Source organism: Meles meles, chromosome 17 (genome assembly GCF_922984935.1).
Source record: "Meles meles chromosome 17, mMelMel3.1 paternal haplotype, whole genome shotgun sequence".
In the NCBI taxonomy this organism is placed as follows: domain Eukaryota; kingdom Metazoa; phylum Chordata; class Mammalia; order Carnivora; family Mustelidae; genus Meles; species Meles meles.
In genome coordinates this window covers 24,316,882-24,343,699 of record NC_060082.1, presented here as the reverse complement: position 1 = coordinate 24,343,699, position 26,818 = coordinate 24,316,882, and the positions used below count along the sequence as shown (strand labels likewise).

The window sequence follows — 26,818 nt, the reverse complement described above, 5'->3', positions numbered from 1 at the left end:
ACAATGTTGAGCTCTTCCTTTCCAGGTACTAAGGCAGAGACTGATCTGTTCCAAGAGTGGGGAAAGTAGCCGCCATGTCAGCCCGAAGCTTTCTCCTGCAGAAAGCAAATCAATACTTGGCATGAATCCTGCCTGGATGGATTTTAATAAATCCGAAGGACTCCGGAGACCTACTATAAAATCACAGGTGCCAAGGAAAACTGGTTTATGATGCCCTATTCTCATACACTCTTCCAAAACATCCTATCCTCTTTTTCATTCAATGCCTCATGTAGTTTCACATATTCCCGGGGGCAAATCTTTCCATTTCACAAAGAAGAAGGAAAACTGGGATCCAGTGAGTAACCAAGTTAGCCTGACTAGAAACTCAGCCTTACCTTCCAGACTCCATGCCTCGCCTCCGACCCACTCCTTTCTCTTATCTGCCTGGCAAATCTGTCAGTTTATGGTCAAAAAGCTATAGGTAGGTACCCAGAGTGACAACTAGGGAACACTGGTCCCAAACTTCACAAGGTGGTCTCAGCATTAGCAACATTGTGTAACAGTCACAGCAACACTGTGTAACAGTCACAGCAACACTGTGTAACAGACACAGCAACACTGTGTAACAGTCACAGCAACACTGTGTAACAGACACAGTTCTTAAAACATGTCCCTTGGTTCTCTCCCACCTCACGCTCCATCTGTCTCTCCTGCGAGAAGTAGATCCCTTTTCTCCTATTGTCGTAGTTTTCGGTGTCCCATCTGATTTTTCCTAAGGGACTCGAAGCGCTGTGGAGGGCGGGGCCCTGTAATTGTTCATGTTTGCACCCCCCACACCTTATCTAGCCGCAGTCAGTAAGCGCTGACTGAATTACGTTTTCCTCTAACAGCCTGGGAGACACCCCAGGCCTGTGCTCCATCTTCGCCCTCAAAATGTGTCTAACCCACCCTTGCTCTGCGGGGTCCCTTCCTGGCTGGGCTTTCCCTTGGCCTCCACCCCAGGGCGGCGGACCTAGCTCAGAGAGGACTGTGGGGCATCCTGCACTGAGAAATGTCTGGGTGCACTGGTGGGCAGAGCAGGCCCCTTCTCTCCCTCACCTGTCCGATCCCTTGATGGCCGGGTTGGACTTGACCGGAAAAGCCTTAGCAAACATGTCTGCTGGAGTGACCTGGGGAAGGCAAGGTGCGCACAGAAGCCGGGGGCTGTCAGAAAACGGGAACGCGGCACTTCCTGATCCGCAGCCCTGTGCGCAGCCACGCTAGGGCCCGGCTGGAAAATAGGCCCGGCTGGAAACCCAGACCACTCAGCTTCGCATCTACAGGGGCTGCGGGGACCGCGGCCGCCCCTAGTGGCAACGCCGGGAACTGACGCTGGGTGGGCGGGGCCTGGGGAAGGCGCGGAGGACTTGGGCTCTGTAGCTGACCCTGAGCTGGGCTCTGTGCCTGTGCAAATTGCCAGCACTGGCGTGTCTCCAGTGTCCAGGCAGTGGTGACCCTGACTTAATTTCCACTCCTTTGTTGTGTTCGATCGGAACTGTGCCAGCTCTTGTTCCTTTCAGTTTAGTTCAGATCCACAAAATTAATTGAGCTCTTGTGTTTTATTAGTTTTGAAGGCCTCTTGAATAATTTTCTTAAGGACATTTGTTTATTAAAGTCTTTATATATTTTTGCACGTTAGAGGTCTGGGATTTTCTCTCTCTCTCTTTAAATTTATGTGGAATGACAGTAACAATAACAGAGAATCCACACTTGTCCCAGGTTTGCCCCACATGTTATGAGGAGAAAACTACAAATGATCTCCAAATCTATTTTAAAATATTTTTGGACACTTCTAGATATATTTTTCAAAGAGTTACTGTTTTTTGAGTTCAGGTGTTATTTGGAAAAGGGATGTTGTCTGTAAAACTAATGAAATAGACTTTCTTATAAAAAAAAATCCGTGTGGCGGATTAGTTTCAAATTACGGTTTGGCTTCTCCCTATCAATGTCATCATGGGCCAATGGCTTATTCTTACTGAGTCTCTTAAATTCTCTGAAAGATGTGGAGGTAATACCTACCTCATAGGGTTTCCATTAGAAACGATTGAGGTAATGTATGTGATACATTATGTACTGCTTTCAAACTTACAATAATATATTTAAAAAATCTCTGACAGCGTTGAGAGAGAGAGTGGTGGGATTCCTGCAAGGGGCTGCTGTGCACGCATGGGGTCCTGGCCCCTACTAAATTAAATTTTACATATGGAAAGTTAAGGACAGAGTGTCCATCCACCAAGAAGAAAAAATCCTAATTATTTGACTGGATGACAGACACAAAGAAAAATTCCACATTGGCTGTGCAAAGATGAGGCCTTCCACAGTATCTGCCCACTACCACCATCCTTGGAGGGACCCTGAACCCCATCTGGGGGCCTCCTGCAACTTGGGCTCCTCCTACATGTTGGACCTACCAGACCTTTATTCTAAAGCATCCCAGCCACAAGGCCAAAGTTGGAGGTTCCCAGAGGAGGAAAGTGCCCGAAAACCTTTTCTCTTTGGGCCCCTACCCCAGCAACACTTTGGTGGGGGATGATGCCAGACTGTGTTGTTGACTGGGTCAACGGCTACTGAGGCAGCCTCTGCCCAGGGAGCTAAGGAAGGTTATTCAAGGGGATATTAGAAATTGATACTAAAAATAAATAAATAATAAGTAAATACAAAAATGGTAACAACAGGCAAATGTGTAACATAATCTCCCTTCTCTATAAAAAAAGGAGATTAATGAACACAGGAAAGATGTCAGAAAGTAATAAAAATATAACTTGATGAAATGAGGGAACAGATAAGATGGAAGTAAGACTACTCAACATACTTCTCATATTACTTTGTCTTTTGAAGCATGCAGATATTTGGGGCACATTAGTGGGTCAGATGCTTAAGCTTCTGACTCTTGGTTTCCTCCTCAATTCATGCTCTCAGGGTCCTGAGATCCAGGCCCACATCAGGATCCTGCTTGGCTCAGAGACTCCTTGAGTTTCTCTCCTTCTCCCTCTGACCCTCCCTGCGCTCTCTCTCTCTCTCTCTGAAATAAATAAATAAAATCATTTTAAAAATGTAGGTGTTTTTCTTTTTTCTTTTTTTTTTAATCTTTTTTTCATTCTTTTTTTAATAACAGTTTTTGCCATCGCCATTTTGCCAAGGTTTGAATCAATTTTATGGGTCTAAGCACAGTCTTTTCAATTTAGAAACCCAAGTTTGGGACCATTGTGCCACTGGCTACTCTTCTGCTCATCCTCCATCCCTCTCCCACCCACCATAGTTTGTATTTCTTTAAGATGATCTTCATCAGAGTCTACTCAGAATGAATAGTGACCATGGAGATTCGTGATTGCTTAATTGTTTTTCTCCGCATGGCCCATGGTCATTTTGAGACAAGGCAGCTGGTCCTATCCCGTGAATACCCTACACTTCCACATAAATTGCAGCTAGATGAAGAAACTAATTAATATCATAGTAAATTCTGAATCCAGGCCTTTAACATGTCACCACCTATCTGTACTACTTTGAGCCTCCAAGATGTGCCATATGCTGAGTGTAGCTTCCCATCCCCATGGCATTAATTGCTCATGCTATAGGCAATTAATTGACCTGTTTATCCCAGAATGTGTCAGCCTCGCAGGCAGTCACTGGGAGATGTCCGTTCCATGAGCACATGGGGATAAAAGAGGAAGAGATGGAAGCCTGGCTCAGTCTGGCAAGGTGGGAGCAAATTGTGGTAGTTCTATTTGCTTTGCATTGGAAATTGAGATGTGGCCCTATTCCAGTGGGCAGTAGAGTGGGATACAGACATTCCTTCTAGATTATGTCCCTCCTGTTTGGTGAAAATTAAGATCAGTGGAATTGAGACCTTTGACATTGGAATCATAAGACCTACCACAGAGAAATACATTCATGTTGTGTGATGTTTACTTTCTTCAGTTTTTCTTTTGCATCTCTAATGATGGATCACTGTGCTTCATCTTTTCTTCCATGCATATAAATTCATAACTGTTCTATACTTTTTTTTTTATTTTCAGCGTAACAGTATTCATTGTTTTTGCACCACACCCAGTGCTCCATGCAGTACATGCCCTCCCTATTACCCACCACCTGGTTCCCCAACCTCCCACCCCCTGCCCCTTCAAAACCCTCTGGTTGTTTGTCAGAGTCCATAGTCTCTCATGGTTCATTTCCACTTCCAGTTTCCCTCAACTCCCTTCTCCTCTCCATCTCCCCATGTCCTCCATGTTCTTTGTTATGCTCCACAAATAAGTGAAAACATATGATACTTGACTCTCTCTGCTTGACTTATTTCGCTCAGCATAATCTCTTCCAGTCCCGTCCATGTTGCTACAAAAGTTGGATATTCATCCTTTCTGATGGAGACATAATACTCCATCGTGTATATGGACCACATCTTCCTTATCCATTCATCCGTTGAAGGGCATCTTGGTTCTTTCCACAGTTTGGCGACTGTGGCCATTGCTGCAATAAACATTGGGGTACAGATGGATCTTCTTTTCACTACGTCTGTATCTTTGGGGTAAATACCCAGTAGTGCAATTGCAGAGTCATAGGGAAGCTCTATTTTGAATTTCTTGAGGAATCTCCACACTGTTCTCCAGTGGCCGCACCAACTTGCATTTCCACCAACAATATAAGAGGGTTCCCCTTTCTCCACATCCTCTCCAACACACATTGTTTCCTGTCTTGCTAATTTTGGCCATTCTAACTGGTGTCAGGTGATATCTCAATGTGGTTTTAATTTGAATCTCCCTGATGGCTAGTGATGATGAACAAAAAAATGTAAGTGTTTTTCATACTTTCAAAAAAGTTTAGCTTAAAAGAGGAAGACGCAAAATCTAAAATTGAAAAAAATATAAGACAAGGGTGCCTGGGTGACTCAGTTGGTTAAACAATTGCCTTCAGCTCAGGACATGATCCTGGAGTCCTGGGATTGAGTCCCACATTGGACTGCCTCCCCAGCAGGGAGTATGCTCCTCCCTATGACCTCTCCCCTCTCATGCTCTGTCTCTTTCTCTCAAATAAATAAATAAAATCTTTAAAAAAATATATAAGGCAAATAAGTGTAAAACTCTATTAATTTGGTAATTTGGTAAATGAACTTATCAGAGGTAAGGATTATTTCAAGTCATTTTTGAAGAGTGTACTTACACTCACAGTCAAACTTCCTGAGACAAAATAAATGCAAAGACATTTTAACATTCATTCAGTAGTTTAACTGCAAATAGTAATGTTTACATTACATTTTTAACATTATTTTAAATACTGAAATATAAGAATAAAAGAATAAAGAGAAGAGACAGAATATGTATTTAAAAGTTTCTTAACCTAATATTATTTATAACACTGAATTGTAAGATCCAATAGAAGCCAATGAACTTTAAATTTCATTTCCTTTTCTGATTTCTGATAAGTAAAAAGACATTTAAAAACATTCTGACGGTGTTGAACATCCTCATCTAGTACCAATAACACAGTTCTTGTGTTTTGAACACTATTTTCCAGTAAAAAGAATCAGACCTTTTTGGAAAGCTGTGTGCTTATAGCTATTGGTCAGGGAAGTATACAGTGAGCCTGAAGCATTGTGTTGTTCTAAAAAGAGATGAAACACTCAAAGACTAGTGGGTATAACAAAACAATCAGGAGCCAGTTTCAAGAGGCACTCACTAGTCAAATTTGGGACAATCAGAGCTTCAAAGAATAATGACTATAACTGTGACAAATTAAATAAAAATTCATGAATCCATGCTGATAGAATGTTAAAAAAAAGAAAAAAGCTTCAAATCCATCACAGTCAGTATTATTAAGTCTTTACTCCACAAACTAGAAATTAAAGAGCAAAAATAAAGATTTTCCAAATCTTTTTGAGGTAAAAGTTTTAAGGATCTGGCAAAATAACATTCATCTTCACACAAGAATGACAATTAGTAAGTTCAGAAAAAGAAAAGAATGTCTTAAAACTCATTATTTTACAGCCAACGATGAAAATGATTAGTTACAGGCTATATTGATTACAGAATAATTGTCATAAATAGATTCAACAAGAATTAGGTAAGAGGTTTTGGATAAATAGTGTATATACCAATATTAACAGCAAAGACAATGTGCCAATTATAACAATGTCCTTTAAATGTGAGAAAACTGGCTGTCAATTGTGTTTCAGACTTAGATAAATTGGGTCCATTAGAAAGACCCAGGTTTCTAAGAATTCCACTTAATTTGATGCAAAAAGAAGTAACAAAGTACCACCTTAAAACATTTCTACCCTGGGGCGCCTGGGTGGCTCAGTGGGTTAAGGCCTCTGCCTTCGGCTCAGGTCCTGATCCCAGGGTCCTGGGATTGAGCCCCGCATCGGGCTCTCTGCTCGGCGGGGAACCTGTTTCCCCTCCTCTCTCTACCTGCCTCTCTGCCTAGTTGTGATCTCTGTCTGTCAAATAAATAGATAAAATCTTAAAAAAAATTTTTACCTTAACTTTATCTTTATTTTTGTCTTAAAGTTTTCATGGATTTGCAGAAGTTAAAAATGTGTATGGGCAACTGATTTTAACTAATTATGTTGTCTGAAATGTATGAACATAAAAATCGTATTTCAGGCTCTTGTGTTTCAGTGTTTTCAAAATCCTCTATAGCAGCAAAATCATGAAGATGTCATTGGATTTGATGATCATTTCCAAAGAGGTCCTCATAATTCTCCACATATACTGTCTCACTTTTAATATATCTTTATTTTATTTTATTTTATTTTTGAAAAGATTTATTTACATATTTAAGTAACCTCTACATGGGGCTCAAACTCACAACCCTGAGATTATGAGCACTCTCCTCCAGCTCAGCCAGCCAGGCACCCCATTAAAATAACCACCTTATTATGGTTCAAAGATGATACATAGTAATGATAGAAAACATGGAAAATACAGGTATGCATTAAGGACTTAACCACCAAATCTTTAGCATCTCTAAAATCAATTGTAGTCATTATAAATATTTTCTTATACTTCCTGACAATCTTCATTCTATAAATGTTTCTGCAGTGTTCAAAGCATACTGTGTGGGGAGGAAGCAAGATGGCAGAGGAGTAGGAGACTGAAATATCATTAGGTCACAGGAATTCAGCTAGATAGTTACCAAACCATTCCAAACACCTAAAAACTCCACAGGAGATAGAAGAGAAGAAGAGCAGGATTCTAGCAACAGAAAATCAACCACTTTCTGGAAGATAGGACATGCAGAGAAGTGAATCCAAAGTGACCAGAAGAGACCATGGGGGGGGGGGGGGGCTGGCTCCTGGCAAGCAGCAGAGCAGTGGAGCACAAAGTCAGAACTTTTAAAAGTTGGATCCAATGAGGGATATCACTCCAGGGGCTAAGTGGGGTGGAACCCTCATAGAGACAGTGTGGTTTCAGGCCCACGAGGTCACAGAAAGATCGGGAGTGCCTGAAAGAGGCAGAGTTCCCAGGTATTGGAGCAGGGAAGCCAGCTACAGAAATGGAGCCAAGGTGGGTTCTCTCAGCTCAGAAAACCTTAAACAGTGATCCAAAGCACAGTCGGACCACAGCTCTTTGAGCAGGGACCCCACAAGGGGCAGATCCAGGGATACTCACCTTCCTCTTCTGGGAGGAGCAGTGCAGCAGAAATCTGGTTGGTTTGGAGAGTCCAAAGAGGCCTGTGTGTCATAAATAGGAATGCTTGGTCACAGGCCAAGTGAGTGTAGATCGTGGCTGGAGACCAGGGAGATAGGAATGATTGACCACTTTTCTCTGAAGGCACACTGAGGAGTGGAGCCCCAAGCTCTCTGCTCCTCTGGGCTGGAGATTGGGAGGCTGCCATTTTCATTCCCATCCTCCAAAGCTGTGTGGAAGTTTTCAGGGAACAAAAGCTGCTGAGAGCAAGCCTGAGCAGATTATTTGGCCTGGCCCCTGCAAAGACAGTGCAATTCTGCCTTGAGCAAAGACATTTGAGAATCACTGCAACAGGCCCCTCTCCCAGAAGATCAAAAAAACATCCAGCCAAGACCAAGTTTACCAATTAAGGAGAACTGTGGAACTCGAGAGCTAGGGGAAAACAACACTTAGAATTCATGGCTTTTTTCCAACAATGCTTTAGTCTTGCAAGGTTAAATTTTTTAAATTTTATTTCATATTCTATTTTTTTAACTTTTCTGCTTAACTCTTTTAACGTGTTTTAACTATTTTATCTTATCAATACCTTCTAAAAATCTTTTAAAATTTTCATTGTTATAGCCATATTTTATCCTGTTATTATATTTAACCTTCTTTGTTGCATACATATAGGTTTTTCTTCTTTAAAATTTTGGGATACAATTTATTCTAATAGATGAAAATATACCCTAAATCCAGCTGCAGCCTGATCACATTCTCTCCTCTTTTTTTTTCCCTCTTTCCAACTCACTTATCTTAATTCATTTTTTAGAATCTTTTTTAATGTTCATCTTTACAGTCATATTCCACCCCTTCATTGTGTTTTCTTACTTTTGTGTGTATGTATATATATATATGTGTATATATATATATATATATATATATATATATGTTTTTCATTCTTTAACATTTTAGGAGGTAGTTCCTTCTAAGAGAGCAGAATACACCCCAACTCAAGCTGGTGGTTCTGTTCTATTCACCAGTCTAATATATATATATTTCCCTCTTTCTTCTCCCCCTGGTTTCAGATCTCTTCTGATTTGGTTAGTGTATATTTTTCTGGGGCCTTTGCCACTCTTTCAGTATTTTACTCTCTCATTCACATATTCTTATCTGGGTAAAATGACAAGGCAGAAAAACACACCACAAAAAAAAAAAAAAAAAGAAAAGAAAAGAAAAAGAAAAATAACAAGAGGCAGAACCAATGGCTAGGGACCTAATCAATATGGACATTGGTAATATGTCAGACCTAGAGTTCAGAATGACAATTATCAAGGTGCTAGCAGGGCATGAAAAAGGCATGGAAGATATTAGAGAATTCCTTTCTGAAGAAATCAAATCCCTTTCTGAAGAAATAAAAGAACTAAAATCTAACCAAGTTGAATTTTTTTAAAAAAGATATTAATGAGGTGCAATAAAAAATGGAGGCTCTTACTACTAGGATAAATGAGGCAGAAGAGAGAATTATTGATATAGAAGACCAAAAGATAGAGAATAAAGAAGCTGAGCAAAAGAGAGACAAAAAACTACTGGACCATGAGGGGAGAATTTGAAAGATGAGTGATATCATAAGATAAAACAATATTAGAATAATTAGGACCCCAGAAGAAGAAGAAAGAGAAAGGCAGATGGTACATTGGAAAAAATTATAATAGAGAATTTTCCTAATATGGCAAAGGGAAAAAGCATCAAAATCCAGGAGGAACAAAGAATCCCCCTAAAAATCAATAAAAATAGGCCCACACCCCATCATCTAATAGTAAAACTTACAGTCTTAGTGACAAAGAGAAAATCCTGAAAGCAGCATGGCACAAGAAGCCTGTAACACACATACAATAGTAGAAATATTATATTGGTGGCAGATTTATCCACAGAGATCTGGCAGGCCAGAAAGGACTGGCATGATATATTCAGAGCACTAAATGAGAAAAATATGCAGCCAAGAATACTATAGCCTGCTAGGCTGTCATTGAAAATAGAAGAAGAGGTATAAAGCTTCCAGGACAAACAAAAATTAAAAGAATTTGCAAACACAAAACCAGCCCTTCAGGAAATATTGAAAGGGGTCCTCTAAGCAAACAGAGATCCTAAAAGTAGTAGACCAGAAAGGTACAGAGACAATATACAGTAACAGTCACCATACAGGCAATACAATGGCACTAAATTCATATCTTTTAATAGTTACCCTGAATGTAAATGGGCCAAATGCCCCAATCAAAAGACACAGGGTATCAGAGTGGATTAAAAAACAAGACCCCTTGATATGCTGTCTAAAAGAAACTCATTTTAGACACAAAGACACCAGCAGTTTTAAAGTGAGGGGGTGGAAAACAATTTACCATGCTAATGGTCATAAAAAGAAAGCTGGGGTTGCAATCCCCATATCAGATACATTAGATTTTAAGCCAAAGACCATAATAAGACATGAGGAAGCACACTATATCATACTTAAAGCATCTAACAATCTAACAAGAAGTTCGTCAAACAAGAAGATTTAACAATTTTAAATATCTATGCCCCTAACGTGGGAGCAGCCAACTATATCAACCAATTAATAACAAAATTTAAAAAACCACATCAACAATAATACAATAATAGTAGGGGACTTTAACACACCCCCCACTGAAATGGACAGATCATCCAAGCAAAAGATCAACGAGGAAATAAAGGCCTTAAATGCCCCACTGGACCAGATGGATATCAAATATATATTCAGAACATTCCATCCCAAAGCAACAGAATACACATTCTTCTCCAGTTCACATGGAACCTTCTACAGAATAGATCACATTCTGGATCAACAATTGGGTCTCAACTAGTACAAAACGATTGGGATCATTCCCTGCATATTTTCAGACCACAATGCTCTGAAGCTAGAACTCAATCACAAGAGGAAAGTTGGAAAGGACTCAAATATATGGAAGCTAAAGAGCATCCTATTAAAGAATGAATGGGTCAACCAGAAAATTAAAGAAGAATTGAAAAAATTTCATGGAAACAAATGAAAAGGAAAACACAACTGTTCAAAATCTTGGAGACACAGCAAAGGTGGTACTGAGAGGAAAGTATATAGCAAAACAAGCCTTTCTCAAGAAACAAGAAAGGTCTCAAGCACACAACACAATGCTACACTTAAAGGAGTTGGAGAGAGAATGGCAAATAGAGCCTAAACCCAGCAGGAGAAGAAAAATAATAAAGATCAGAGAAGAAATCAATCAAATAGAAACCAAAAGAACAGCAGAACAATTCAATGAAACTAGGAGCTGGTTCTTTGAAAGAATTAATAAGATTGATAAACCCCTGACTGGATGTATCAAAAAGAAAAGAGAAAGGACCCAAATTAATAAAATCATGAATGAATGAGGAGAGATTACAACCAGCACCAAAGAAATACAAATAATTCTAAGAACATATTATAAGTAACTATACGCCAGCAAATTTGACATTCTGGAAGAAATGGATGCACTCCTAGAGATATATAAGCTACCAAAATTGAAACAGGAAGAAATAGAAAACCTGAACAGACTCATAACCAGTAAGGAGATAGAAGCAGTCATCAAAAATCTCTCAATAAACAAGAGCCCAGGGCCAGATGGCTTCCCAGGGGAATTCTACAAAACATTTTAAAGAATTAATACCCATTCTCCTGAAACTGTAAAAAAAAAATAGAAATGGAAGGAAAACTTCCAAACTCATTTTACAAGGCCAGCATTACCTTGATCCCAATACCAAAGACCCATTAAAAAGGAGAATTACAGACCAATATCCTTGGTGAACACGGATGAAAAAACTCTACCAAAATACTAGCCAATGGAATCTAACAGTACATTAAAAGAATTAATCACCACGTCCAAGTGGGATTTATTCCTGAGCTGCAAGCTTGGTTCAACATCTGCAAATCAATCAATGTGATACAATACATTAATAAAAGAAAGAACAAGAACCATATGATACTCTCAATAGATGCTGAAAAAGCATTTGACAAAGTACACCATCCTTTCTTGATCAAAACTCTTCAAAGTGTAGGGATAGAGGGTACATGCCTCAATACCATCAAAGCCATCTATGAAAAACCCACAGAAAATATTTGTGGAAAACCCAAATGCTCCACTACAAAACTGCTAGAACTCAGACAGGAATTGAGTAAATTATCAGGATGTAAAATCAATGTTCATTAATCAGTTGCATATCTATACAACAACAGCAAGACAGAAGAAAGAGAAATTAAGGAATCAATACCATTTACAACTGAACTCAAAACTGTAAAATACCTAGGAATAAACCTAACCAAAGAGGCCAAGACTCTATACTCAGAAAACTATAAAGTACTCATGAAAGAAATTGAGGAAGACAAAAGAAATGGAAAAACATTCCATGCTCATGGATTGGAAGAACAAATATTGTGAAAATGTCTATACTACCTAAAGCAAACTACACATTTAATGCAATCCCTATCAAAATACCATCAATTTTTTCAAAGACATGAAACAATCCTAAAATTTATATAAAACCAGAAAAGACCCTGAATAATCAGAGGAATGGTGATAAAGAAAGCTAAGTTAGTGACATCACAAATCCAGACTTCAAGCTCTATTACAAAGCTGTAATCATTAAGACAGTTTGGTACTAGCACAAAAACAGACACATAAATCACTAGAATGGAATAGAGAGCCCAGGAATGGATGCTGAACTATATGGACAACTAATCTTCAACAAAGGAGGAAAGAATGACTAATGGATAAAAGTCTCTTCAACAAATGGTGTTGGGAGAATTGGGCATGCATATGTGGAAGAATGAAATTGGACCTTTTCTTTACACCACAAACAAAATAGACTTAAAATGGAAGAAAGACCTCAATGTGAAACAGGAATCCATCAAAATCCTTGAGGAGAACATAAGCAGCAACCTCTTTGACCTCAGGTACATCAACTTCTTCCTAGAAACATCACCAAAGGCAAGGGAAGCAAGGCAAAATTGAACTATTTGGACTTCATCAAGATGAAAAGCTTTTGAACAGCAAAGGAAACAGCCAACAAAACTAAAAAACACCTGACAAAATGGGAGAAGATGTTTGGAAATGACATATTATATAAAGGGCTAGTATTCAAAATTTATAAAGAACTTACAAAACTCAGCACCCAAAGAACCAATAATCCAATCAAGAAATGGGCAGAAGACATGAACAGACACTTTTGCAAAGAAGACATCCAGATGGCCAACAGACACATGAAAAAGTACTCCACATCACTCAGCATCAGGGAAATAGAAATCAAAACTGTAATGAGATACCACCTCACACTAGTCAGAATGGCTAAAATTAACAAGTGGGGAAATGGCAGATGTTGGCAAGGATGTGGAGAAAGAAGAACCTTCCTGCACTGTTGGTGGGATGCAAGCTGGTGCAGCCACTCTGGAAAACAGGATGCAGGTTCATCAAAAGGTTGAAAATAGAGCAATCCTACAACCCTACAATCGCACTATTGGGTATTTACCCTAAAGATACAAATGTAGTGATCAGAAAGGGCACGTGCACCTGAATGTTTATAGCAGCAATGTCCACACTGGCCAAACTATGGAAAGAACCTAGATGTCCATCAACAGATAAATAGATAAAGAAGAAGTGGTGTATATATATACAATGGAATACTATGCAGCCTTCAAAAACCCTGAAATCTTGCCATTTGCAGCATTGTGGATGGAACTAGAGGGTATTACGCTGAGTGAAATAAGTCAATCAGAGAGAGACAATTATCATATGATCTCTCTGATAGGAGGAATTTGAGAGGCAGAGTGGAGGGTTATGGGAGATAGGGAAGGGAAAAATGAAACAAGATGGGATCAGGAGGGAGACAAACCATAAGAGACAAACCATAAGAGACAAACTCATAAGAGACAAACCAAAAAGAGTTTTTTTAAAAAAACTGAGGGTTGCTGGGGACTGTGGGGATAAGGATAGGGTGGTTGGGTTATGGACATTGGGGAAGGTATGTGCTATGGTGAGTGCTGTGAAATGTGTAAGCCTGATGATTCACAGACCTGTACCCCTGGGGCAAATGATACAATTATATGTTAATAAAAATTTTTTAAAAATTAAAAAAAATATGGTGTGTGTGTGTGTGTGTGTGTTCTTGATATCAGATTTCTTTTTGTCACTTTTCATGTTATACTATGACAGTTATATACCAATTAAATTCTAATTTCTCTTTATGATTTGTTTGAATTTTTATGTGTGCTAGATAGGCATCTTGTAGAAAATCTTACCTTTCATCATTTTTGGCATATTTATCTACTGTATAGATTACTAACACGGAATGACACGGTTATTCTTCTAGGTGTTTTTGAAGTGAAATTATTTTAATAATTTTAAAGATGGAGAAAGGCATTTTCTCCCATTTCTTTGAAATGGAGAGTCTCAGGCAGCCCCAGAAGTTATGGAAGAAGCTTTGAGAACGTTAGAGGGAAAGGTGAATAGAAGTAGGCACTGGAGTGATTTAATCTAGTTTCTTGCCATAAGTATTTTATGAGTAGGACACAAAGCATTTTGGTTGGCCAAGTTTCAATGAGGTGCTTTGAAGAAGTGATTTATTCATCTCTCTGATTATCATTACATCATCCACATAATATTCAATACAAATTTTGATTTATGAATACAAATGTGTTACACAATACTTGACAAAATAAATTGAGAATTGATTGATAATGAACGACATATCAGATAAAGGGCTAGTATCCAAAATCTATAAGGAACTTAGCAAACTCAACACCCAAAGAACAAACAATCCAATCAAGAAATGGGCAGAGGACATGAACAGACATTTCTGCAAAGAAGACATCCAGATGGCCAACAGACACATGAAAAAGTGCTCCACGTCACTGGGCATCAGGGGAATACAAATCAAAACCACCATGAGATATCACCTCACACCAGTCAGGATGGCTAAAATTAACAAGTCAGGAAATGACAGATGCTGGAGAGGATGTGGAGAAAGGGGAACCCTCCTCCACTGTTGGTGGGAATGCAAGCTGGTGCAACCACTCTGGAAAACAGCATGGAGGTTCCTCAAAATGTTGAAAATAGAACTACCCTATGACCCAGCAATTGCACTACTGGGTATTTACCCTAAAGATACAAACATAGTGATCCGAAGGGGCACGTGTACCCGAATGTTTATAGCAGCAATGTCTACAATAGCCAAACTATGGAAAGAACCTAGATGTCCATCAACAGATGAATGGATAAAGAAGATGTGGTATATATACACAATGGAATACTATGCAGCCATCAAGAGAAATGAAATCTTGCCATTTGCGACGACGTGGATGGAACTAGAGCGTATCATGCTTAGTGAAATAAGTCAATCGGAGAAAGACAACTATCATATGATCTCCCTGATATGAGGACATGGAGAAGCAACATGGGGGGGTAGGGGGATAGGAGAAGAATAAATGAAACAAGATGGGATTGGGAGGGAGACAAACCATAAATGACTCTTAATCTCACAAAACAAACTGTGGGTTGCTGGGGGGAGGTGGGGTTGGGAGAGGGGGAGGGGGCTATGGACATTGGGGAGGGTAAGTGCTATCGTGAGTGCTGTGAAGTGTGTAAACCTGGCGATTCACAGACCTGTACCCCTGGGGATAAAAATACATTATATGTTTATTAAAAAAAAAAATTTGGAAGGGGAGGCGAACCATAAGAGACTATGGACTCTGAAAAACAACCTGAGGGTTTTGAAGGGTCAGGGGTGGGAGGTTGGGGGAACAGGTGGTGGGTAATGGGGAGGGCACGTTTTGCATGGAGCACTGGGTGTTGTGCAAAAACAATGAATACTGTTACGCTGAAAAAATAAATAAAATGGGAAAAAAAATTCTGAGTAAAAGTACATATTTTAATTTTAAGATTGTGTCTTAATCATTGTTTTATTCACATTCAGGATATGTCAGATTCCCCCTGACAGATGGCTAGGAATGTATGCATTGGTGTCTTTCTACGATATCCATGGAGACATTCAAATTCAATAAAATTCCCTGTTTTAATATAAATTTTTGTCTCATGAGACCATCGTAAGGTATATTATGTGTTCTCAAGATATCTTCTGATACTGTACAGGCCTCTGAAGATTGAAAAAAGAAAGAACATAAAACATTGAGTAGTCAAATATTTTCTGCAGAATTTCAGACTTTCATGTGGAATCTTCTACACTAGTTCAGGCCTTCGTTTTCAAAACCTTTTCCAGAACAATCCCTTGAAAATCCATCCACACAGTGGATTTTAAATTATTTTAAATGATTTTAAATGATTAATGATATAAAACGAGATACTATGTTATAGCTATGAAAATTAAATGCTACAATCAAAGATTTATAATGTCAATTTTAATATGAATAAATCCAGAGTCCTTTCATTAAAGGATCTTTTGTTGATTGAACAAGAGTTTTCCTTCCAATGTTATTTCTTAACACATTAATATTTGGTAGCCAAGCATTCAATAAATGGTTGTTGTTAATCCACGAAGATTCTATTAATAACAGCAAAGCATCTTACTCATACTGATTTTCCCAGGGTCCTTGAGAATACTGAAATATTTACCTAAGCATTTTGGTGGTGGTGACCACTGTCCACTTCTGCATGTTATGGTCCTGTGTCCCTGAAATACATAGAAGGACTGGCATATGTACTCTAAGGATGATCCTGGAGCATATGTTAATAATGTTAATGAGGTAATGTCTCCATTGTCAATACGTGGAGGAGGTCCACATTTTCCTTCAGAATCTAAAAACAATATTTATTTGATTTATTGAAAGACCAAAGAAAAATAGGTTAAAAATAAAGTAAATAAAGATACAGCACAATATGCAATATGAAGACTTCTGATTTCTGCTGACAGAAATGATTCATGGAAGAAATTTTATTTTATTTTTTTAAAGATTTTATGTATTTATTGAATGGGAGAATTGGGGAGAGAGAGAAAGAGCACAAGCCAAGGGAAAGGCAGAGGGAGAAGCAGAGTCCCTCCTGGGCAGGGAGCCTAATGTGGGGTTCTATCCCAGGATGTTGGGATCATGACCTGAGTCGAAGGCAGAACCTTAAACAACTGAGTCACCCACATGCCCTCATTGAAGAAATTTTAATCACTTAAACTGAGAATCACATTTTTAAGCCTTTCCTTTTATCCCCCATGAAAGCATACATAAAGCATTAACAAATATGTCTGATTTACTGTATTCTGGTGTTAAAAAGTGTTTTTCCTACTGAATCAATACTGGACAGATGGATAGCTAATAGGAACAAAGAAACTTTCTTGTTACATACAACATACTGCAGTTTCTATTGGATATCTAGTGATTATTGATTTTCATTTCTATTACAAAAGGAACATTAACTTCATAAATTAAAGTGAAAGAATTACACATCTGTGTAATAGGAAAGGGAATTGCTGGCTTGCTGTTCTGGACAGGATGAGGTAGAAAACTTTCTGCTTATTCCTTCTGTTCAGTGTCACTAAAAATCCTGACTGTATTATAAAAACCATCAAAAGAGATTGTGCAGGATGCAGAGCAGACATCAATCTGAACAGAGGCCTTGGTATTCAAGGAATTACATTGCAGTGAGTTGTTTGTGTTTTCATGTTGCCCCCTGTGGATTCTGGACTGGGCACTGAAGAAGACTGGAGCCCAGAAATGATATCAAGTTTAGGGGAAAAAAAAGTCTCAAGAATTGCCTGCTGTCTTTAACCAAAGGCTCAGGAAAGGAGTAGTCTAGAAAGACTTTTTTTTTTTTAACAATACTTGAATTACTCCTGAGGAATATCATAGAAGAAACATTGACCAGCCTTCTTCCCATGTTTATCAGAGGTCAACAGTGACCAACAGAAGTTAAGTGAGGAGTCTAGACTTCTATCCACATTCAGGGAACAAGACACCTCTCTACTTTCCACAGGGTCAGTGGAGGCCAAGTGGGAAGCCTGGACTTGCACTCTACAGTAATGGAGGCCTGATAAATAAGAGATTTTAATAAAATCCAGTCTTAAAATGCAACATCTGAGATGTCTAAAATATGATTGAAAATCACTCATCAGACCAAGGACCAGGAAAAATCTCAAAAGAGTAAAGATAATTAACTGATCACAACACTGCGATGACACAGATATTGGAATTTTTTGATGATGAGATTTAATAATCCAGTGGAATTTATAGAACTGAAAAATATGATAGTGGAATTATAAAAACCTCACTGGATGGACTCAATTATGGATTACAGGTGACAGAAGAATACATAAACTTGAAATAGAATATAAATTACTCATTTTGAAAATAGATTGAAAACTAAACCAAAAAAACTTCCAAATATATGGACTGAAAATTTCCCAAATTGAGCACGAAGCATAAATATTTATATTGAAAAAGCTAAACAGGACAAACCCAAATAAATTCGTGCCAGCATACACAATAATGAAACTGAGGAAAAGTAAAGGAAAAGAAAAATTCTCAAAAGCAGGTACATAGAAATTATGCAAATCTATAAAGTAAAAAGGCTTCAAATGTCAGTAAGCTTCTTATCTGTGACCATCAAGCCAGAAGAAGTGACAACATTTTTCAAGTGGTAGAAGACAAGAACTGTCAGTACCCATGTTACTATCCTTTGGGACTTAAGGGAGAAAAGAAGATATTCTGAGACAAAGGAAAATAGCATTTAACTCCAGCAGATCTGTCTTTAAAGAATTGGTAAAAGAATTCTTCAAATATCAGGGAAAAGATAACAGAGCAAGGATTGAGACTTCATGAAGGAAGAAAAATCAAGGGACTGAAAAAATAAGGGTAAATAGAATGGTCTCTCTTTTTCCTGAGAAGTTTTTTAGGTTTGGTGTTTGTGCAACATTATATCATTTGATATGATGCTCCATATATGTAGAAGAAATACTTCAGACATTTGTGTGTGAACAGTGGGGAACATATGGGCTCCTGGGAGGCTCAGTCAGTCAGTTAAGTGTCCACTCTTGACTTTAGCTCAGGTCATGATCTCAGGGTTGTGCAATTGAGCACTGTATCAGGCTTTGAGTTGGGTGTGGAGTCTAAGATTTTCTCTCTCCTTCTCGCTCTGCCACTCCACTCCCTTTCTCTCTCTCTCTCTCTCTTTCATTCTCAATAAATAAATGATAAATAAAATAAAATAAAATAATAAAATAAATGTGGGGCGGGTAAGTGGACCTATGTGGAAGTAAAGTCTCCTCATTTCACTTGAAGTAGTAAAATGTCAAAACCAGGGGGAGGAATGACAAGCTATGTACGTGTATGTTAATACCTTGAGCAACCATAGATAAAGTAATACAAAGAGATATGCTCCAAAAAAATAAGACATATCAAAATAAAATAATCTTAAATTGTTCCAAAAATCCACAGAGATGGAAAAAAAAAAAAGAAAAAAGAAAAAAGAAATGGGAGTAGGAAACAGAGGGAAGAAATGCAAGGAATGTAACAAAATGCCTGACACGTCCCTAATCTATCAATACTTACTTAAAGTGTAAATGCCTTAAATTCTTCAGTTAAAAGACTAAAAGTGGCAGAGTGGACAAATAAACAAGAGCTGACTATATGGCAACTAAAAGAAACTAACTTCAACATGAAAACACAGGTAGGCTCAAAGTAAAAGACTGGAAAATACATTATCCAGGCTAAAGTTGATTTGGAAAAGAAGTGGCTATATCTCCAATGTTGACTCCTCTTATTTCCACATATTCTGGTGGTGCACAAGGAAGCTATAAAAAAAAGTGAAAGAATGATTCCGTGTTTCACTAACTCTGATATTTCATTTTATGTACTGGTTGCCACATTTGGCAGTATAATTTGAAAGAAATGATAACACAGGAACTACAATCATAACACAGAGAAGGTGCACACATGCTTCCTAAAACCGCCACTCTGATGTGTGTCCATCTGGCAACCTGAGCAAAAGACTGAAACTAAAAATGTCAATATATTATCAGCTGTAGCAGCTTACTTTTGGATATGTCTCCTGAGGCAAGGGAAACAAAGGCAAAAATAAACTCTTGGGACTATATCAAAATAAAAAGCTTCTGCACAGTGAAGGAAATAATAAAACTAGAAGCGGCCTACAGAACAGGAAAAGATATTTTCAAATGACATATCTAATAAAGAGTTAGTCTCCAAAATATGGAAAGAACTTATAAAACTCAGCACCACAAAAATGAACAATCCAATTAAAAATGAACAGAAGTCATGAACAGAAATTCTTCCAAAGAAGACTACAGATGGTCAACACACATGAAAAGATGCCCAATATCAGTCATCATTAGGGAAATAAGAATCAAAACCATAATTAGATACCACTTCACACCTGTGAGAAAGACTGAAATAAAAAAAAAAGACACAAGAAACAACAGGTGGTGGTAAGTATACAGAAAGAGAGGAGCCCTGTTGTACTGTTGGTGGGGATGCAAACTGGTGCAGCCACCCTGGAGAACAGTATGGAGATTTCTCAAAAAGTTAAAAGTGGAACTACCCTATAAATCAGCAATTGCACCACTCGGTATTTACCCAAAACATACAAAAAGACTAATTCAAAGGAATACATGTACCCTGATATTTATAGCAGCATTATTTACAACAGCCAAGATATGGAAGCAGCCCAAATGTCCATTGATAGATGAATGGATAAAGAAAAGGCAGTATGTATGTTACTCAGCCATAAAAAAGAATGAGATCTTGTCAGTTGCAATGACAAGGATAGAGCTAGAGACTATAATGCTAAGTAAAATCAATCAGAGAAAGACAAATACCATATGATTTCACTCATATATGGAATTAAAAACAAAACAAAACAAATGAGCAAAGGGGAAAAGGAGAGAGAGAGGCAAACGAAAAAAACAGACCCTTAATTCTAGAGAACAAACTGATGGTTACCAGAGGAGAAGTGGGTGAGAGGGTGGGTGAAATAGGTGAAGGGGATTAAGGAGAGACCTTGTAATGAGCACTGGTTGTTGTATGGAATTATTTAAACACTATATTGCACATCTGAAAGTAATATTACATGGTATTTTGACTAAGGGAAATTTATATTAAAACTTAAAAAAACAATAAAAATTTCATGGAAACAAGTGATAAAGAAAAAACAACTGCTTAAAATCTTTGGGACGCAGCAAAGGTGGTCCTAAGAGAAAAGTATATAGCTATACAAGGCTTTCTCAAGAAACAAGAAAGGTCTCAAATACACAACCTAACTCTACACCTGAAGGAGCTGGAGAAAGAACAACAAATAAACCCTAAACCCAGAAGGAGAAGAGAAATAATAAAGATTGGAGCAGAAATCAATGAAATAGAAACCAAAAGAACAGTAGAACAGATGAAGGAAACTAGGAGCTGATTTTTTGAAAGAATTAAGAAGATTGATAAACCCTTGACAGACTTATCAAAAAGAAAAGAAAGGATCAAAAATAAATAAAATCATGAATGAAAGAGGAGAGATCACAACCAACACCAAAGAAATCCAATTATAAGAACATATTATGAGCAACTATATGCCAACAAATTAAGACGATCTGGAAGAAATGGATGCATTCCTAGAGACGTATGAACTACCAAAACCGAATCAGGAAGAAATAGAAAACATTGAACAGACCTATAACCAGCAAGGAAACTGAAGCAGTTATCAAAGATCTCTCAACAAACTAGAACCCAGGGCAGATGGCTTCCCAGGAGAATTCTGCCAAACAGCTTCAGTTTATAAAACTCTTTCACATTTTGAATAGAATTTGGTCAACCTGATATTTCCCAAATATTGTTTTGTTGTCAAAGTTTTGGACATACTATTCCCTTGGAATGGAGCAATCTAAATCCACTCAAGTCTCCAGTATCCTTTTTGATCAAAACTCTCCAAAGTACAAGAATAGAGGGCTACTCTAACTCCTAGAAAATAGTGATTTGCAAAAATGAAAGAGATTCATGTAATAGTCCATAGAACTTGTCAGAAAGTAAAGAGCTTTTCTAACCTGAGGAAATTAACACTCAAGGGGCGCCTCGGTGACTCAGTAGGTTAAGCCTCTGCCTTTGGCTCAGGTCATGATCTCAGGGTCCTGGGATTGAGCCCCCCATCAGCTTCTCTGCACAGCAGGGAGCCTGCTTCCCCCCAATTCTCTCTGCCTGCCTCTGTGCCTACTTGTGGTATCTCTCTCTGTCAAATAAATAAAATCTTTAAAAAAAGAAAGAAAGAAATTAACACTTAAAGTAGAAGGTGTAAAAGCAGAAACTCAGGAGCAAAAAATAACTGAGGAAATTGTTAAAAACTATAATTTTGGTTTTCTTATACCATACACTTAAAGAACCCCATTAAAAAGAATATGAAAGACTGCATTTGGATTAAGAAACAGAATTATAGTTTATTTACAAATCTATCATGTATATGGCCCATAGGAAACATTAATGTACTGTGTTAAAGATAAATTATTGACTTTGGACTTTAAAACAACCCTTGTACCCGTTTGCATTAAATCAGGAAACACCTGATTTTAGTCATTCTTAAAAATGACTTTAATGTAAATTTGTTCAGAATGGAACATTTGAAGTACATTTTGTTAATTTTGTTAATCCTGAAAAAAGAATACCTAAAAAAACCCAGCACTTACATAACATTCTGGTTTATGAGACCAACCATTATTACCACACACTATGGAACCTGTGGGCCCATCTCTGCTTTCAAATCCATCATGGCATTCATAGTCCAATGTATCATTGAGTTTAAACCACGTGCCATTACTTTCAATCATGGCATTCTCCAATACTGGCATGTCACAAGATTCTAATGAATAATAGAATCAAAGATTTCATTTCTAACATTAATTAATGGACAGTGTAATTAAGTCTTATCCCAAGATGGTAAAAAAAGCTTTCTCACTTAGTATGTGGTAGTAAATTAAGTGTCATATTAAAAGAATCTAAGAATAACACTGATAAATAATTGTCCAGAAAAAGTTACTCAAAATAAAAAAGTATATTCCTACACAGCATTTTTCTTATCACTTAAACATTCTGAAAATTTTATTCTTTTTTTAAAGAGATTTCCAGATTTTTATTTCTGGAACTATACACCAGGTATTAAAGTACAATACGAAACAATGCTCAAAAAATCAGTTTTTATGTACAAATATTAAGATCAATGTAACAATAGCAACTTCCTCTGGAACATCTGATACTAAAACTTGTGATTTTCACTAATTAATCTCATACTTTCTTATCTATATAATCTCATACTAACTGAACTTATTTCAAACTGGGGCAATTGGAATTACCAGTCATCTAAGAGGAATTTTATTACCTACCACATTTAACAATAGAACCAATAGTTTCCTCCTTTTAGTGAAAAGATTAAGAACTTTTTAAAAAAACACAGTAATGTCAATATTTTTATATATTTTTCCAGTTTCCATTTGTTAATGATGTGCTTTGAAACTCTGAGCAAACAATTTCCTTGGTGGTCAGGTTTATTCATCAGTTTACATTCAAAGTTGAAGTATTCACCAAAGACTTGGATGAAATTAAATAGTATCACTGTACTCTATTAGATCTCACATTCTCAAATATTTGAATAGAGAGATAACTATTGTTTATAATTTGTTATAAGGAAGGAAAATGTTAAAAGTCTCAATTTTTGCTAACACAATACTAGAATGATGTTAATAAAGGTTTAAGTAGGAGGGTGGGAGTCAAGATGGCGGAGAAGTAGCAGCCTGAGACTACATCAGGTAACAGGAGATCAGCTCGATAGCTTATCTAAACAATAAAGGTTTAAGTAATTTATCATAAATGTTGTACTGTGTTATGTAGCTAGGTACTTTAAAGCCTTAAAAAACAAAGCAAAACTATACTAGCAAGAAAGAGAGAGAGAAAGAAAGAGAGAGAGATTTCCTCTTCCATCGTTAGAATGTTTAAATGGATAACTGAATACAATTTCGTATAAAATGAGTTTGATATGGCAACAACTTTTATCATATTTTTCTATGGCTAGTGCTCATAGTAAGCATGGAAATTCAAAAAAATAAGGAAGTGAAAGCAGTAGAAGTGGATATTTAAATATCCACTTTACTTGAAGTGAATATGCTAAATATCAGTTCAGAGTGTCACTGTGTATCTTTGAAGTATAAGGTAAACTGGAGAAAATTGTTCTTTGAAAATCTTCATAAATATCCAGGGACAGGGAAATCTTTCAACACAGCTGCAGTTGGAACTATATAGAAGCATTTCCATCTCCACTGCATAGATGTTTATGAAGATTTCCTAAGGGAGAAGATTTTTTAGAAGTGGACCTACCCTGGATTATGAAACATTTAAATTCTACAGGTCAAATTAAAATTATGCACTGTGGACCCAGATCTTCACTTAAAAACGTAACTTCTGTGTCTAGGAACAAAGACTCTGACATGAGAGTTTAATCACCTAAAAACAGGTACAATTGGCACAAAGATGTCAGCCAAAACTAAGTGAGTTTGAAGAATAGACATAAGTCTCCCTATGTAGTTTCCAAATCACAGGATGTTTTAAGTAATTAATTAATTCACAGGATGTTTTAAAGTGGAAGAAAACTTGAACTGAAACATGGACTGATATTCCACCCTATAAGTGATTAATCTTAATAGTAAAAAATATTACATATTTTTTCATTTATCTTTTCAAATGGGAACCACATTAGCCCCTGTCCCCAGGAAAGAATTAAGGTAAGGTAAACTTTTGCACAATGATCAATGGCATAGTGAATGTGAACATTAAATTACTCACTAATACATGTGGTTTGAGGAGACCATCCACTTTCCAGACACGTAATTGATCCTGAAGTTTTACCATCTGGTGTTACATATCCTGATTTACACTGGTATTGTGCTTCTTTATTCAAGGGAAATGCAAATTCAGATTCAGAAAAAAAATCCATTTTCAATTGTTATCTCTGATTTTAAACATCTTTCTGAAAGGGAGAAAGTATAAGGAAAAGATAAGCATATAAGTCAACATTTTTATGAAGACTCAAATAATGTAACAGTATAAAAAAATGAGTCATTTATAAATGATAATCTAGAAAATCTGAATCACCCAAATTCTTGTGACAGAGAAAATAAGCCATGAGATATTAAATCAGGATAGTTCATTAAAACTTCTTTTGGAGTAAAGAAGCAATATTTAAAATATTCAGAATACCTTGTAGGAAATTATTAGAAGTTTGTCTAATGGATCTGGACTCCTACAGTGTGCCAGAATAACAGTAGCAACAGATTCTTTCCAAGCACTTGTTTTAAATATTTTGTACTCAGTATCTCTTTAGCAACCCCAGCATTCAGTTAACTAATTGGGGTATTTCAGATGAGGTGATGATCTCAGAGAATTTGCCACCATAACTACTATAACTCTGAGGATTTGAAACGTTTGTCATCATAACTGGGTGCTTAAAACCATACAGATACATGGAGTTTGATGAATATGACACAAATTAACACATTATGTTCATTTATTTTCTAAGACCAAAATGATGATCCTCAAATTATGTATAACTTCACTTGAAACAGTAAGGAAGACGTCTGTCAGTTACCTGGTCTATTCACAAAATTCAGCCTTATTTATTGACTAGCCCATGGATGAAGAGGAAATCAAAGGAGAAAACATGAAGTACATCTATTTTCATAACCTTATTTTATTTCATAATTTTATTCCTTCACTTGGGGCACCTAGTAGACAGGATATGGTATACTTGGAATATTAAACACTCAGGATATGGAATTTAAAGTATGTAATCTTTTTTTAAAAGATTTTATTTATTTATTTGAGAGAGAGAGAGAGAGAATGAGAGAGAGAAAGAGCATGAGAGGAGAGAGGTCAGTGGGAGAAGCAGACTTCCTGCAAGCAGGGAGCCTGATGAGGGACTTGATCCCAGGACTCCAGGATCATGACCTGAGCTGAAGGTAGTTGCTTAACCAACTGAGCCACCCAGGTACCCCTATAATTTTTTTTTTAAAGATATTAGAGCATCACCTGGATGGCTCGGTCACTTGAACATCTGACTCTTAATGCTCAGCTCAGGTCTTGATCTCAGGGCTGTGAGTTCAAGCCCCATGTTGAGCCCCAATGCTGGGCATAGAATATACTAAATGCATGCATGCATGCATGCATGCAAGCATGAATAAAATAAAATGAATAAATAATAAATAGATATTAAGTCCTTTGAGTTGAATGAAAACAAAAACATTTTAAATAAATTTTTTTTAGGTGATACTAAAATAGTGCTGAGAGGGAAATTCTACCATTATATAGCTATGATAGAAAAGAGTAGACTGCATATTGACTCATGGTTTCTACTTTAAGAAATTAGAAAAAAAAAAGCAAAGAGAACCCAACATTCACATATATTTGAAAATACAGACTATTGTTAGGGAGATGGTGGAATAGGGTGTTTCATTATTCTCTGTTTGGTTTATTTCTGCTCTAATCTTTATTATTGCTTCCCTTCTAACTTTGGACTTAGTTTGTTTTTCTAGTTCCTTGAAGCATAAAGTTTGGTTGTTTATATAACATCTTCTATTTTAATGTAGGCATTTGTCACTAAAAATGTCCCTCTTCCCACTGCTTTTGCAGCATCCCTGAATTTTGTTACATTGTGTTGTTTTCATTTGTCTCAAGAGATTTTTAAAAAATTCTCCTGCACTCTCTTCTTTGATCCCATTGTTTTTTGAGAGTGTGCTGTTTTCTTTCCATGTATTTGTGAATTTTCCCATTCTTTTTGCTGTTACTGATTTCTAGTTTTACTCCATTGTGGTTGAAAAAGATACTGTATAAAATCTTTTATGTGCAGTTGAGGAGAATGCACTCTTCCACGGTTGGGTGGAAAATTCCATATATATATCTATTAGGTCCATTTTCTTTATATTGTTGTTCAAATCTAAAGCTGCTTTCTTGAATTTCTGTCTGGGTGTTCTATACATTATTTATTCAAAGTGGGGTATTGAAGTCTCCTAATATTATTGTGTTGCTATCAATTTCTCCTCTTCAGATCTGTCAACATTTGCTTCATATATTTAGGAGTTCCAATGTTGGATCCACATACATTGAGAACTGCTACATCTTCTTCTTGAATTGACTCTTT

The 26,818-nt window shown here is 37.1% G+C and overlaps 2 protein-coding genes across 2 annotated transcripts in view; both read right to left on the bottom strand.

Annotated features, from left to right (window-relative positions):
- EIF2D (eukaryotic translation initiation factor 2D) overlaps window positions 1-1,218 on the bottom strand; it is a 407,204-nt gene extending 405,986 nt beyond the window's left edge. Inside the window, exon 1 of the mRNA XM_045982460.1 lies at window positions 1,081-1,218. Within this exon, the coding sequence (XP_045838416.1) occupies window positions 1,081-1,136 (56 nt within the window). The 5' untranslated portion in view covers window positions 1,137-1,218. The remainder of the gene's footprint in view (window positions 1-1,080) is intronic.
- A 14,427-nt stretch (window positions 1,219-15,645) lies between these two features.
- The window catches only part of LOC123927595 (complement factor H-related protein 4-like), a 107,286-nt gene continuing 96,113 nt past the window's right edge, over window positions 15,646-26,818 (bottom strand). Inside the window, 5 exon segments of the mRNA XM_045982288.1 lie at window positions 15,646-15,797; window positions 16,274-16,456; window positions 22,319-22,495; window positions 24,469-24,613; window positions 24,615-24,652. Coding sequence (XP_045838244.1) covers window positions 15,646-15,797; window positions 16,274-16,456; window positions 22,319-22,495; window positions 24,469-24,613; window positions 24,615-24,652 — 695 coding nt within the window.